The 13,754-nt window shown below is 41.8% G+C and overlaps 2 protein-coding genes and 2 non-coding genes across 5 annotated transcripts; all 4 read right to left on the reverse strand.

Moving 5' to 3' along the window:
* Positions 1–432: 432 nt before the first annotated feature.
* Positions 433–3,908, reverse strand: rpl3 (ribosomal protein L3). The gene is given in 10 exon segments (XM_018684696.2): positions 433–577; positions 838–957; positions 1,222–1,281; positions 1,283–1,318; positions 1,414–1,676; positions 1,760–1,946; positions 2,152–2,287; positions 2,676–2,844; positions 3,104–3,296; positions 3,816–3,908. Coding segments are annotated over 10 exon segments (1,212 nt in total). The 5' UTR covers positions 3,819–3,908; the 3' UTR covers positions 433–532.
* On the reverse strand, positions 658–790 carry LOC127143056 (small nucleolar RNA SNORA54). The gene has a single exon (XR_007814223.1). It is a non-coding gene; the product is annotated as a small nucleolar RNA SNORA54 (small nucleolar RNA).
* Positions 2,016–2,108, reverse strand: LOC127143058 (small nucleolar RNA U83B). Its single transcript, XR_007814225.1, has one exon. It is a non-coding gene; the product is annotated as a small nucleolar RNA U83B (small nucleolar RNA).
* Positions 3,909–4,304: 396 nt separating the features above from the next.
* Positions 4,305–13,233, reverse strand: slc25a39 (solute carrier family 25 member 39). Of its 2 annotated transcripts, XM_018684698.2 has the most exons (12): positions 13,031–13,233; positions 10,722–10,827; positions 9,783–9,842; positions 9,546–9,596; positions 8,354–8,463; positions 8,205–8,272; positions 7,939–8,063; positions 7,205–7,378; positions 6,691–6,800; positions 6,352–6,433; positions 6,183–6,263; positions 4,305–5,482 (listed from the first exon to the last, which is right to left on the reverse strand). In XM_018684698.2, the coding sequence occupies exons 2-12, from the start codon at positions 10,816–10,818 to the stop codon at positions 5,364–5,366; spliced, it is 1,077 nt and encodes a 358-aa protein (XP_018540214.1). In that variant the 5' UTR covers positions 10,819–10,827; positions 13,031–13,233; the 3' UTR covers positions 4,305–5,363. The 2 variants fall into 2 exon arrangements, with proteins under 2 accessions (XP_018540214.1, XP_018540215.1); XM_018684699.2 differs by lacking the exon at positions 9,546–9,596.
* Positions 13,234–13,754: the final 521 nt, after the last annotated feature.

The raw sequence follows: 13,754 nt of genomic DNA on the forward strand, positions 1-13,754 counted from the left end.
TTAACAACCTGCAGTCTTACAGATTTTATTCTTAACCACAGTAGTGTGAAATACCAGGCAGTAAAGCAGAAAGTTAAAATACTCTCCACAAATAAAAAGAACCATTACATCTGTTTTCTCCAACTGGTCAAATATTGTTTCCTAAGTGGGGGACACAGGTTTCCGTCTTTTAAAATGGATTTATTTTACCTAAAGCACTCACAAAAAAAATACAAATATGAACCCTTAATAACAAAGTCGGCACTTTGGGTCAAACAAAGGGTCAAATAAGCAAAAACTCAACTGGTGTGTCAACTTTAATGTTTCCTTTGTAATCCAATCACCCTCAGTGCTGAATAAGTTATTGACTGAGCTGCTAACACGCTGATTCAAGTCCAACTACAAGGTCAACAGCAGCTGACCAGGTTTTTTCAGAAATCAAGACAAACACAATTATTATTTTGTTTTTTTTTGTTTTTTATTAAATAACTCTGCAGAACAGTAGAGATGGTGACAGTGAACGCAGCAGAGACTCTGCTCATACACAGGGACTTTAAGCAGTCTCTTCCTTGGCAATGCGGTCCTTCTTGAGGGGTCCCTGTGGAAGAAGAGGAACAAGACAAATCAGTTGTACGCCAATACTTCAAATACAGTCCTGCTGTTGGCTCAGAGAGGGCCGAGTGTTCCCAGAGAGTGAACAGGGAGCCAGCACAAAGAGGCACTGCTCCCCTGCCTCACTGGGGCTCACTGTGGCACTGGAATGGAACCAGAGTTCACACTGAAAGACTGAACCAGGTTACGAACAGTGCAGGGGAAACAGTCGCTGCAAAGAGATTAGAGGTAAGGTTAAAGTCTTACCATGAACGCCTTCTTCTCCTCCACTGTCTGGAAGCGGCCGTGACCGAACTTGGAGGTGGTGTCGATGAACTTGAGGTCGATCTTCTCCAAGGCACGACGGCTGGTCTGCACCAGGAGAGACTGGAGAACAAAACAGGAAATGTTTCAGTTTTAAAAAGGTTTATATTGAAATATATAATGAAGGTAAATGAACATCGATCATCTTCCGAGCAGATCAGGGAGGATAATATCACTCTGTACACGCCTCACACACAGGAGAATCTGGTAAGACCATCTTTAGACCCATTAGATAATCAGGCCTTTGCCAACTTTGATTGGAAGGAATTCTCTTATAGCATGATGGTCGCACTGATCGCACAAAGACACCCTGAACTTTGTCCTCACCTTGCGCAGAGTGAGCACCCTCTTCTTGGTCCCGACAACACAGCCCTTCACCATGACGAAAGTCGTTGGTCACCTCTCCGTAGTGGACAAATCCACCCTTTCAACAAGGAAAAGGCAAATCAGTTCAGCTTCATCTTCAGGACAGGATTGTATTCTCAAGAAGTGTTCACAGGAAGCGTGATCACCACTTACCAGGGGGTTGATGCTCTTGTTGGACAGATCGTACTCGGTGGAGGCGTTGTTCTTCACCAGTTTGCCATCCTTGGTGTGGAAGCCCTGTCCGATCTTGTAGATCTTCTTGTTGATCTCCGTGCGGTGGTGGTAACCCTTCTGACCAGCACGGGCCACAGAGAAGGCGACACGGGCAGGATGCCAGGCACCAATACAGGCCACCTTACGCAGACCACGATGGGTCTTGCGGGGCAGCTTCTTTGTGTGCCAACGGCTGGTGACACCTTGAAAGACAAAATGCATCAATTAGAGTCTTGATAAAACTTCTGATTTATTCTGACAGGTGAAAACTGCTGTCGGGTCTTACCCTTGTATCCGTGACCCTTGGTGACACCGATCACGTCGATCATCTCGTCCTGGGTGAAGACGGTGTTGACGGGCACGGCCTGCTCCAGCTTCTCACGGGCCCAGTCCACCTTGTCGGAGATGGCGCCTCCGTTCAGCTGCACCTCCATCAGGTGAGCCTTCTTCTGCCTCAGGGGCAGCAGACGCATCTGTAAAGAGAAAATAAAATACAAGTCAGACTGGAGAAAGCATCCTGAGTTCAAACGTGATGATGGCTGTGTAGTCTCAGAAGGAAGGCAGCATGGAAGATATCCTCATACGTGTCGGGCGCCATGCCTGACGCAAGATCCGTGGTCTCATCACTGACAAGCAGGAAACTAAACCACCACCGCACAGGGAGTCAAAGCTACTAACCTGTGTGTGGGCGATGATGCGGATGACCTGGCAGTACTTCTTCATGGCGGCAAAGTCCTTCTCCAGCTGCTTCTTGCCCTCCTCATCCTGCCATTTCTTGCAGTATTTGGTGAAAGCCTTCTTCTTGGACTTGTACCTGAGAGCACGCAGCGTGGCAGCAGGGAGGAGGAGAGAGGACAGATAGGTTGGCACAGGTCCTTCATAACCCACAGTGGGCCAGCGGAAGAACACAGTGCGTAGCTGCTCGCCCCTTCCCCTCCATGTGGATAAAGGGGTGGGGGCAGCGTCAGCTAATAAGATTTCGGCTCATGGCGCAGTTTCTAAGAAGCACTTTCCACTGGCCAGAGGAGCCCGGAGCTCATCAGGGCACGAGGCACCTGAGCGGAGCTGCCACAGGGGCCACCGTCATGTTAGACTCGCTCAGTGAAAACACAGGTCTTATTTCATTTCCACTGTGCAACTAACTGCTTCAATCACTTTAATGTACAACCAGGTTCAATCTATCATCTGATGTATTGTCTCACCAGTTCTTGTAGAACCGACGCTTGCACTCGTCGCTGACGTGCTCGGCGAAGATGGTCTTGAAGGAACGCAGGCCGCGGGGAGTGTTGACGTAGCCCACAACTCCAACCACGATCATGGGAGGCGTCTCCACAATGGTCACAGCCTCAACAACCTCCTTCTTGTTCACCTCTGCAGGAAAAAAAATGTTTAGCTTGTGCATCAGTCTTAATTTGTATTAACTGCATCCATTAGATGTGTATGGTATAGACTGCGCTCAGTGCTCGACATTCAGCAAGGGGTTTAAACCCATTCTGTCCGCCCGTCGAGAGTCTCATCACAGGCAGAAAACCACATTTAATAAATTTATCGTTGACACAATATACACAACACTAAGTTAATTACTAATTAAACGACATAAAGCTAAATTTTAAAGTTTGATTTGACTCACTTGAGCCGGGTCTGTCGACCTCACGGACGATGTGTGTCATGCCGGCCTTGTAGCCCAGGAAGGCGGTCAGGTGCACGGGCTTGCTGGGGTCATCCTTAGGGAAGCTCTTGGCCTTACCGCGGTGACGACGGCTCCTCTTGCGGGGCAGGAAGCCCAGGGATCCGTGGCGCGGAGCCGAAAACTTACGGTGGGACTGTGGAGGGAAGACACTGTCAGCTGGCCCATACGTGCAAACAGCGAAAGCATTAGTATTATTTGTGTTGTAAAGCTGATTTTAATGTGAATTATGTTTAAAAACCGCGGTAACTAGCCTGGAGCTAACCACGATGTTAGCATGATTAGCCTCGTGTTTGCACGGTTGCCGACAGTTAAGTTTTTAACTTAAGACACAAGACCCGAGCTTAACTTTCAACTTTCAGACAACTTATTTACACAATTTAATGTGTGTAGAGTGTGTTTTAACCAGACAATTACTTTTAAAACGTTAAAGTAGCGGCTAAAGTCCAGCAGCCATTTTGGACCGGTAGTTGCCGGTGTCAAGCATTAAAAGTTACGTTTCTGACTGTACTACCATAGAAATATATATTAGAAATTAATTCAAAAATGTCGATAAGGACAATCGTGGTGTGTGAACGAAGTGAAATGTGACGGATGGTTCAGATAACACACAGATTAAAGTCCGGAGTGTTGGTCGCTCGTTCTATGAACTCACCATTTCGTCTCCAGTCCGATTTCAAAGAGGCCTACAGAAGGGAAAACTACCAATATATACCAGAGCGAGATATCGCGAGATTATCTTCGTAGAAGACCCGCCCCCCGGGATTTCACCCAAACACAGCAGCCACTAGATGCCGCCATTTAATTTTACAAAATAAAAGCATTACAGAGCAAATCATTTCATACATGCTAGATACTGCACTTTTTTTGTATTTATCTTTGCCCCAGACAGAAAATAACTGTCTTTAGGTAAATATATATTTAATTCAGACACTACTCATCCAATCTATCATGTCTCTTACATAATTTTTCTATATTTAATCATTTTAAAGTACAAATTTATTGTCCTCTGAAACTAAAAACTCTTTAAATTTATGTAATGTGCATTTATAAAAAAAAAAATCCTCAGTCATTACTTAAGAACATATTTTGCTCTTTTAAATCAAAAATAAAACTCATAAATAAATCACACAACGCATAGAAATCAAGCTGACTTAACATTTATTACTATTTCATTCATAAAAAAACAAGATACACACATACACCTTTTTAGGTTAAGGCAGCAATATTTTGTTTTATGTCCCAGTGTTGTAACAAGTCTTGATGTTTGTCTATTGTAGACATACTAAGTATTTTATTAGCTGGTGGATGTTTGGAAAGCCTTTTGTTTTTTGCTAAACCATCACCTAAAAAGTCTTGGCGAAAGCTGGCTGCAGTGGTTTTCACATATTCTGCTCAAATAGTCATTAATTCTTGGAATATATTTAGAGCATTAAATATTAAAATCCATGCACCAATCATCCAAGAAGGCTTGTTTTAACATTGCCTTGTGTGTCTCTTTCACTATGGCTTTCCTCCAGTTACAAGAACAGAAAAGCAGAGTACATTCAACAAACATAAAAACCTACCTGTAGTTATTTTTTGTGGTTTCGTTTCACAGCTCTTGTGTTGCAAATGTAAAGTGCTACAAACAGTCAAATCTAATGAGCACACAAAACGGATTTGTCAGTCATCTACTCAGTAGATAAAAGTCAAAAATGTCACGATTTACTGCCACAGGAATGCAGGGTAATGTGGTGGACCAGCTTTTTATGTAGCTTCAGTTTTAGATGGGGGCCATGCAGTTTGTCAGGCAATGGGAAATAAAAGATCTGAGAACGTTTTCCTCACACTCATGCTACAGTACTGACACAGCTGGAAGTCTGATTTTTCCCCATTAATCATTAAACCTCACACAACCTTCCTGCACAAAAAGTTTACTTGAATCAACACATGAAAAGTCTCTGGTCCCAGAGTTTCCCACAGTATCCAGGCTCGATGTTAAAGCTTGTGGTTGAAGATATTGTTTCAAGTCCAATCAGTCTGTTAAGAGCAGATTTACAGGGAGTGACACCCCCTGAAATGTTCTCCATCCAAAGCTCTCCTGTTCCTCAGGCTGGAAACAGAGATTTAGGACCAAGTCTGAGGAGACTTCATCCTAAATCTCCTGTGATAATAATAATGTCTGCATGTGCTTCTGCCTCTGAGAAACACCCCACACCCTTCAGGACGCCAGTCGCTCTCGATCGAGGTTCATCTTCTGGAAAAACGTCTTCCCAAACTCGTAGGTGCTGATCATGACAGCACAGGCTGGGGCCACTTTGATCACTCTGGGCATGAAACCTGCAGGAAGGATTCAAATGTTGTCACTTCTGAGCAAAGTTTACACACTGTTCACACTACACAACAAACCACGACTGATCAGCGACAAGATCTTTCACCAGGAGGAATCCAAACTACGGCTGTATTTAAATAGAATATATAGTAAATCGATTATTGATCAGGTTGTTGTGTAGTGTGTCTTGGCAGCAACCAACAGGAGCTGCATGTGAGCTGTTGTAGAAACAAAGGTAAACATGAAGAGAGCAAAGTGACGTTTTGGGAAAACTGTCTGCACTAAATAGGCTGATATTCTATTTTTTATTAACAGATATTTGCTGGAGTTTTGCTTCCTGTTAGTTCAACTTTAGAGGCTTTATTACAGAGGATTATTGTTGTATTGTAACTTCTTCATCAAGGGAAAAACAGTCTTTAGTCGTCTATTTCCTGCCATAGGCTTTTATCAGTTTAAAAAATAGTGATTAATTGATAATTGACCGTTCATTTTCCCAGTAATCGATCAAGGAAATTTGTACTTTTTTAAAACCTTCATTAGAGAATTGACAGTGAAAGTGTGGATGAGAGACCCTGAGGACTGAGTTTCCGATCGTGTCTTTGAACAGTTAACAAACGCCTCTAATCGCCTCTTTTCTTGGAGATCTACAAAATCTATCAGGACTAAAATCATAGTGTGAACTAGGCCTTAAAGAAAATGAGTGTTTACCTGCAAAAAGGCCTCTGTAGCCGAGCTCAGCCCATATTTCCTTCATTATGTGCCATGTGGACGTGGTTTTCTGCAGGGAAACTGGGAGGAATAAGAAGCTGTTTAGATTCCATATTGTACATTAAATAAGTAACACTGCACAGATCACAGATCGTAATCCAGCACAGACCTCCCAGAGAATCCATCTCTCCGAGCTGGATCTGCCTCCGAGTCTTCACCACGTCGAAAGGCAGCGTCAGGATCGCAGCGATCTAATCACCGTGACACAGAGAACAGTCAGTAACCAGTCATTCATATCAGGAAGAGAGCTGCTTCATTGTTGCTCAAGAAACAGGACGGTGGATGTGGGTCAAACACTGGCCTGATTCCCTGAACGGCTCTCTCCGACAATGAGCTCATTGTTATCAGATATCTCAGCGCTGTAAAGTCATTCTATTACTCAATATATTCATATCACGTCCTGCCCGTCGACGGTGATTAAAAAGGTGTGTTTGTGTTGAACACTCACAGCTCCAGAGACGGCTCCTGCAGTGAAGCTGATGGAGACGTTGGCCTGAGGCGTTCGGGCCTGTTCACACAGCTGGGCCTTCACCAGTTCGTAGTTAAACCAGTACAAAGCTGCAAGGACACACAAACAGGGAGAGTGTGTTTGCTAAACGTGTTGCTTTGTTCACATTCTAACACTTTTTCATGGTAAAAGGTGTTTTTCAAACCACAGATGTTTTTATTTTGTCGTCATATCTCACAGCCCTACCTACAAGTTTAGAAGAAAACCAGAAATGAAATGAGTTTTTAAACACACAACCCAAATTTATCTTCAGGGTATGAAACACTCACTCTGTGAGCTGAAAGGAAACAGAGAAACAGTATTTCCCTGTGTTCTGATGAATGGACGAGCAGCAGGAGTGAAATATGCTGCAGGAGGCGTTCGACAAGTTTTTATGAACCAAGAGGAAGTAACAAAAACCCACAAATGAGACTTTTACACAGCCATGTCTTATCATATTACACTGTACTCTCACCAGAGAAGGGAACGTCTCGGAGGACGGTCGGCGCCCAGCCCCTCCACAGAGACAGCACGCCGTCCTGGGCCACGGCAGAGCGGATACACACCCGCAGCTCGCTGTAGGAGAGTCGACGGGACTGCATCTTAGTCCGGACCAGCTCCAGAGGACTGATGACCGACACCGCCCCCACTACAACACACACACGCGCGCATTACAAGTTAAGACAACGCAGTATAAACTCATCGACTCTTCAGAGACAAGGGTCGATTTCAGCAACAACTTTAGTTAACAAATGAATTATTTGTCCTTTAAATTGGTTAATCCATGCACCTATCTTCTATCTTATTTTATTCTCTATTTTAGAAATCTATCCTTTATTAGATATCAAAGTTTCACTCTGTATTTTATTACGCTTCTTACTGGGACCTGAGCTTCTGAATTTCCTTCAGCTTCATGTTTCAACTTATTTTGTAATAAAATAAATGATCCTGGATCCTTGAACTGGGTTATACTGAGAGGTGTAACATTAGGAACACCTGAGATGATGAATGAATAAAATATTCATAATATTTAACTATTATTGACATATCAAACATGTCATTCTTCAACCAGTACAACCATTAAAAATGTATTTAATTACATTCTACGCAGCTTTAAAGAGGTTTTAAAATGTGCAGGAACCCTGACATTTGTTAACATGTTACAGTTTGTTCTGTCTGTGTGTGTTTTTGTGGTTTAATTGTTCTTACATCGGGCCAGACCTCCAGCAACAAGAGGGACGTAGCTGCCCTGAAAACCCAGACCGTATCTCAGGAAGTCTCTCAGCTGGTCGTAGCAGGTGAAGTAGATGACAGTGGCAGGCACCGCCATGACGCTACGAACACACAGACAAGGATAAGTTTGTACTGAAGGCCTTTATCTTCCTGAACCCAACCTGAAGTCCAGTTTTTACACATTTACTCCGCAGGTATTTTAAACATTTTCTGGATGAGATGATGAGAGTTTAGAGGCTCACAGTGTCGGCGGCAGCCCGCTCCACAAAGACCTGAATCCTTCATGTCGGCTGATTTTCACAAAAGCATCCTGCGGCACAAACAAACATTCATTTTAGCGGGGAGAAATACTGTGCTAAAAGCAAAGATGTCGGTGTTTCCAGCCACTCACCACAGTCCCTCTGAAATGTGTCGGTGTTTTGTACCAGCTGGTGCAACTGGTCCCGTTCTGACAGACGTAGATGTGATCCATCAGCCCGTTACAATACAGGAAACACTTCCCTGTGAGAGACAGGACAGCAACAGGTTAGCAGACTGACCTGTCACGTGTTCATGTTTTCAGAGGAGACTAATGATACTGTACATGTGAAGGCAATGACCGCAGAGATCAGCAGATAACATGAGGCCTGTCCTTGTCGCTGCTTACTCTGCCTGTTTACTCAGGGATGGTTTAAAGATAGACTATTGACAAAAGATTCAAAGAAACTCTAAAAAAAGCCTCATGTTAGAGGAAATAATAAAAACACAACATTTACATGGAACAGTGTCACGAGTCAGTACAGTTAATCTTTCAGGGAGAAAGGTTGAATTTTGGGAAACACCGAGTTCACCCCCGTGCAACATCATTAAAATGTAAAATGATTCAAAATTATGTATCATTAAAAACAAACAGGTTAGACAGACCTCAGCGCAACAACACTGAGCACACCTGTGATTATTATTAAATAACCTGTGAACACCTCGGCTTTCTCAACCTTCACCTGGGTTCTTTCTAATGCAGCATTTGCCTGAACAAGACAGAAACCAGTGTACAAATACTGGATTAAAAGACGACTCCTCGTCTCAAAAAGCTTTTTTCATGAAGAAGAAAACCTGAGCATTTCTCTCCCGACTTGAATCTAGTAGCAAACGTGTGGAGGATTTTAAAGAGGAAGGTAGAGCAACAAAATCCCTCCAGGAAAGATCAGCTGAGAGGAATCATCTGTGACGAACAGAGGAACATCTCTCCACGAGCAGGAGGATCAAAAATAAAGGTAGACGTATAAAACATTAACAAAATAAAAGCCTTGGAGTTCCACTGATAACAGGTGTGCTGACTTTTGTTGCAGCTGGTTCTTAAATATAAACCTTTTCATCACAGTTTCATCAGATAAATGTTTGTTTTTCAAATTAACTTGGCTTCACTCTTCCTGAAAATCAGAGGAAAAAAACAGTTAAACAAAAACATGCATGTTTAACCTTTCATCAGTCACATGGATTTATTTTTATTGGCAGGAAATGTCTGTTAGTCACACAAACAAAGCCGTGCAGGACCAGTGAGTGTTTTCAGGTTTCAGCATGAGGCAACTGACGGTCATACTCACATTTTGACGGGCGGGTGACGCCGCCCCACGGAGCAGATTCACAGGCTAAAGCTGTGAAACAAACCGAGAGGCAGGAGGGGTAAAGAAGGGGAGACAGAGGATGTGAGGGCAGCGCAGAAAGCAGACAGATGCAGCGGGGTTAGAAAAGCAGTGAGATAAAAACAAAAACAAAATGGCCTCCATAAAACTGCAGCTGTTAAAAGCAAAGTCAACTGATGTGAGATCTCCTCGTCTTACCTTGGTGGAACGGTGTTTGCTGAGCCTGCAGCCTGATCTTCACAACGTCCAGCGGTGTGACTGCAAACAAATACACACTGATTCAATCCTTCTCATGACAAATGACTCAATAACAATAAAGCAGCTGTAACGATACTGTAACTTTATTTTACCACAAAGTCCCGTTAAGATAAAAAAAAATTCACATAAAATGACATAAAATACTATGTATATAACATAAAATATTAAATATGTCATAAAAGACTACATATACGACATGAAATGAAATAAAATTCTACGTTTATAACATAAAATGACAAATATAACACTAAATATAAGACCTAAAATATTACATAGACATTATAAAAAACTGCATAGACTGAAAATTATCTGCAGCAATTTTGATAATTGCTAAATTGATAAAGTCAATTTTAAAATGAAAAAAAAGCTGTTTTAAGCCTCTAAGATACAAAGATTTCCTGCTTTTTCTTTTTTTTTTTTAATCACAGTAAATTAAATTTTCTTTGGGGTTTGGTCTGTTGGTCGAACAAAAATCAACATTTGAAGACGATGGACGTTTTCACTGTTTTCTGACATTTTATGGTCTAAACGATTAAGGCTGGTTTATATCTCTACGTAGGTTTGATGCAGATTGTACGCCGTTATGAGCATTTCTGCTTGTGTGCTGGTGTGTCTGTGCCACACAAGAAAGTGTGCCGAGTTTCTTCATGTACTTCAAACAATGACGACTGGAAGTGAGTGGATCATGTTGGAGCTGATAAACAGTTACTTTTACTAAAATTAGAAAAGGCAGAAGACGTCGAAGGGACATAAATAAGTCAACGTTACATTTCTACGTACGTAAACATCAGTTTATTGTGTACCTACCGAAACGGGACTTTCATAATCTAATTTTCAGACATAAGTTGCTTTTTCTGGTCTTTGTTTCCATGATCTCACCAAATATAGATGTGAGGAGGGCTCCAGTGCCAGAGGCCAGCATCTGCTGCACCGGAGAGATCGAAGCCACGGGGCCGCCGACGGCCCGCTCCCCCATCCTGACCACCTGAGAGAGAAACACCAACACCACATCAGTAAACTTCACAGAGGTGTCTCCTGACACGGTTAAACACTGTAGTTAAACCCTGTTGGCTGTAGCCTGGTGTCTGTGTCTGCTTCTTATGTAACACAGCTGAAGGAGGAGGGCTGGTGTCCAACAGGATCAGGACCTTTACACCAAGTCTGTAGCTGAGTCAGCGTCACTGTTGTGTCAGAACACTGAGTCTGCTGCTGCTTTAAACGTCAAAACAACACAAATTAGGTTAAAAAAGTGTCATGAAACTAAGCTAAAAGAAGATAACGGAGAGTTTATTATGCTGTCCTTCAGAAAATAAAGCTAAAATACTGAAAGTACAAACTGATTATTTCTGTAATAAAGTCAGTGCAGGTGAAACGCTTTCAAAATTCACCAGAAAATGAAGTATTTTGATTACTTTGTTAATCATTCGAGTCATTTTCTCAACCAAAACACCAGGATATTCTCTTGTCCCAGCTTCTCCTCTGTGATGACTTCCTGTTTTTCTCTGTTGTGTATCATTTTAAACCAAATATTTTTGGGCTTTGGGACAGTTAGTCCGACAAAACAAGACATTTAAAAGACGTCACACGTGCTCTGCGGAAATGTAATTTTCGTTAATTGAGAGAATAATCTGCAGATTAACAGATAATGAACGTTAGCTGTAGCCCTAAAACCCAGAGCGGACGTTGCTCTTTTAAAGTCAGTCGGGTGAGTTTAGGTGGAGCTGTCATAATGGAGGTTGTTGAAACATTATGATAGCTTATCTACGACGTGCATGCGTAATCGCACCAGACAGCCAGTGACCCACTCCTAAATAAATGAGAGAGTGGGCAGCAGCAGCAAATAACATTTAATCTGCTTTTAAGAAATTATGTACGATAAAGGAAATCCATCAGTAACAGCTGGGAGGTTTTGGACAAATATTATTAATGTAAATGTGGTTTGAGGAGGATTTAACTTCACAGTTTTCCTACCTGTGTGGTTGCCATTAGTTTCCCAAATCTTGTCCTATTTCTGGATTTAATTAGTCTTTAGTGTGGCTGTTATAGCCACTTGGCCCTCAAGGTTTGTCTGACCAATAAGCTGCTTTTCCAAACTTACTTACAGCAGGAAGAGTCGGAAACAAACTTGTAGCTACAGGTGTGTCCTAAAAGTCCTAAAACCTTCACCTTAATTACACAACACTGCTCATGCCGGTTCATCACGAGGTTTAATATTTCAAAACTACATTACACCCTGTCGGGATACAAGTTAATGGAAAAAACAGAGACACATTAACTAACTTTAGATTAGACGAGATTAACGTTTCACTGAATTCTGCAGCCGAAAAACACATGGCGAGTTTTTTAATACAACACTGATTTGCGTCACGATTTTACCAATTACAGCGTGGAAAATATCATCATCATCGGTTTTTAATTTAATTTTTCAGCACTTCTAAATCACATACAACAATATCTTCTAATGATACAAGTAAAGAATCAACAACACCTGAATAAGAAGCACAAAATAGTACATTTATTTAAGATATACCTATGTATTTTACTATTTTAAGGCATTTTTAATACAGCTCTGAATGCAATTTAATGCTTGTTTCATGGTCCCATCAGGCAAAGTATGAATTAATTAGTCACATAAGACCTGAACCTGGATAATAAGCACAGAATTGATTTAAAATAACCTATTTATTTAAGGTATACATATTACTTTTTCAGAAATACTAACACTGAGGATTTTCCAGCCAATTTGAGCAAAAATTACACACAAAAAACATTTAATAACTAACATTACTGCTAATAGCAGGTTAGAAAACACATTTAAAACCACAGTAAGTTAAATAAGAGGCTTTTAAATACCTTCCAAGGCCTTTTAAAGGCTTTCAGTATGTGCAGATGCCCTGTCACAAACTAAAGGGCAGTGTATGTAATGCAGTGTTATGTGTACATTATGTTCTCTTTAGCCACATTTAGCTAGCTAACTTCTCTTGACAGACAAAGTAAACACATAATAACCCGTAGTCGAGGAGAGGAGGAGAAGTTGGATTCAGTTAATTTATCAGATGCATTCAGTCAAATCTGTTTGAGATGTTTTGATGCGCCTGTCAGCACCTGACTGCAGTTTAGCCGAGCAGCTAGCTTAGCTTCCCATGCATCACGTTTTTTAAGCTAACGAGCTGACGAACGTCACTCACCTTTACTTTAGCTGCCACTGTCGTAAAATACAGGCGTCTTCGCCCATATCAGTTAAAACTAACATCACGTTAGGAGCTAACGTGGAAGCCTCCGAGCCGCGCCGCATCTCTCTCGGGTCCTCCATACCGCAGAAAACAACCCGTATACATCTTATCGGACCGAGCTCGTGTCAGGGATGTTTATAGGTAGAAGTCGCAATACGTGCTCAGGCTGCGCGCTGACGTCAGAGATCTATAGAATATGACGCTCCACGATGGTCCGGTCTGAGTGGCTGAGGGAGGCCGGTGCGTATGTTTTGAAGATCGGTGGTGAAACGTCAGCATCGTGAAGTTAGTGTTCGAATCGACAGATAAGGGAAACGTTAACTGTTTAATAGATTTTAACATTGTTTGAACTCACTCTCAAATTTGTGAAACATTTATTTAAGCCATGAAAGCAAAAATTACAATTTTATCATGTATTCTTCATCCGGACAACATCATTAGACCAGGTCCAACAAACAAACAAACAAACAAAAAAATCATATAAATGGACATGGACTTGATCAACAAATTGTGTGTTCAAGTATTTTGAGTTAAGTGTTTCAGACCTGGCCTGATGTGGTCTGGATGGCATAAAGCAATAAAACTGATCCATTGTGTTGTGTTATGACACACTTTTACAGCAGTAAATGCAGCAAAAAATGGTAACACTGTAACTCCTTAACTGTCGACTTAGAATCTA

The sequence above is a fragment of the Lates calcarifer genome, linkage group LG11 (genome assembly GCF_001640805.2).
Source record: "Lates calcarifer isolate ASB-BC8 linkage group LG11, TLL_Latcal_v3, whole genome shotgun sequence".
Lineage (NCBI taxonomy): Eukaryota > Metazoa > Chordata > Actinopteri > Centropomidae > Lates > Lates calcarifer.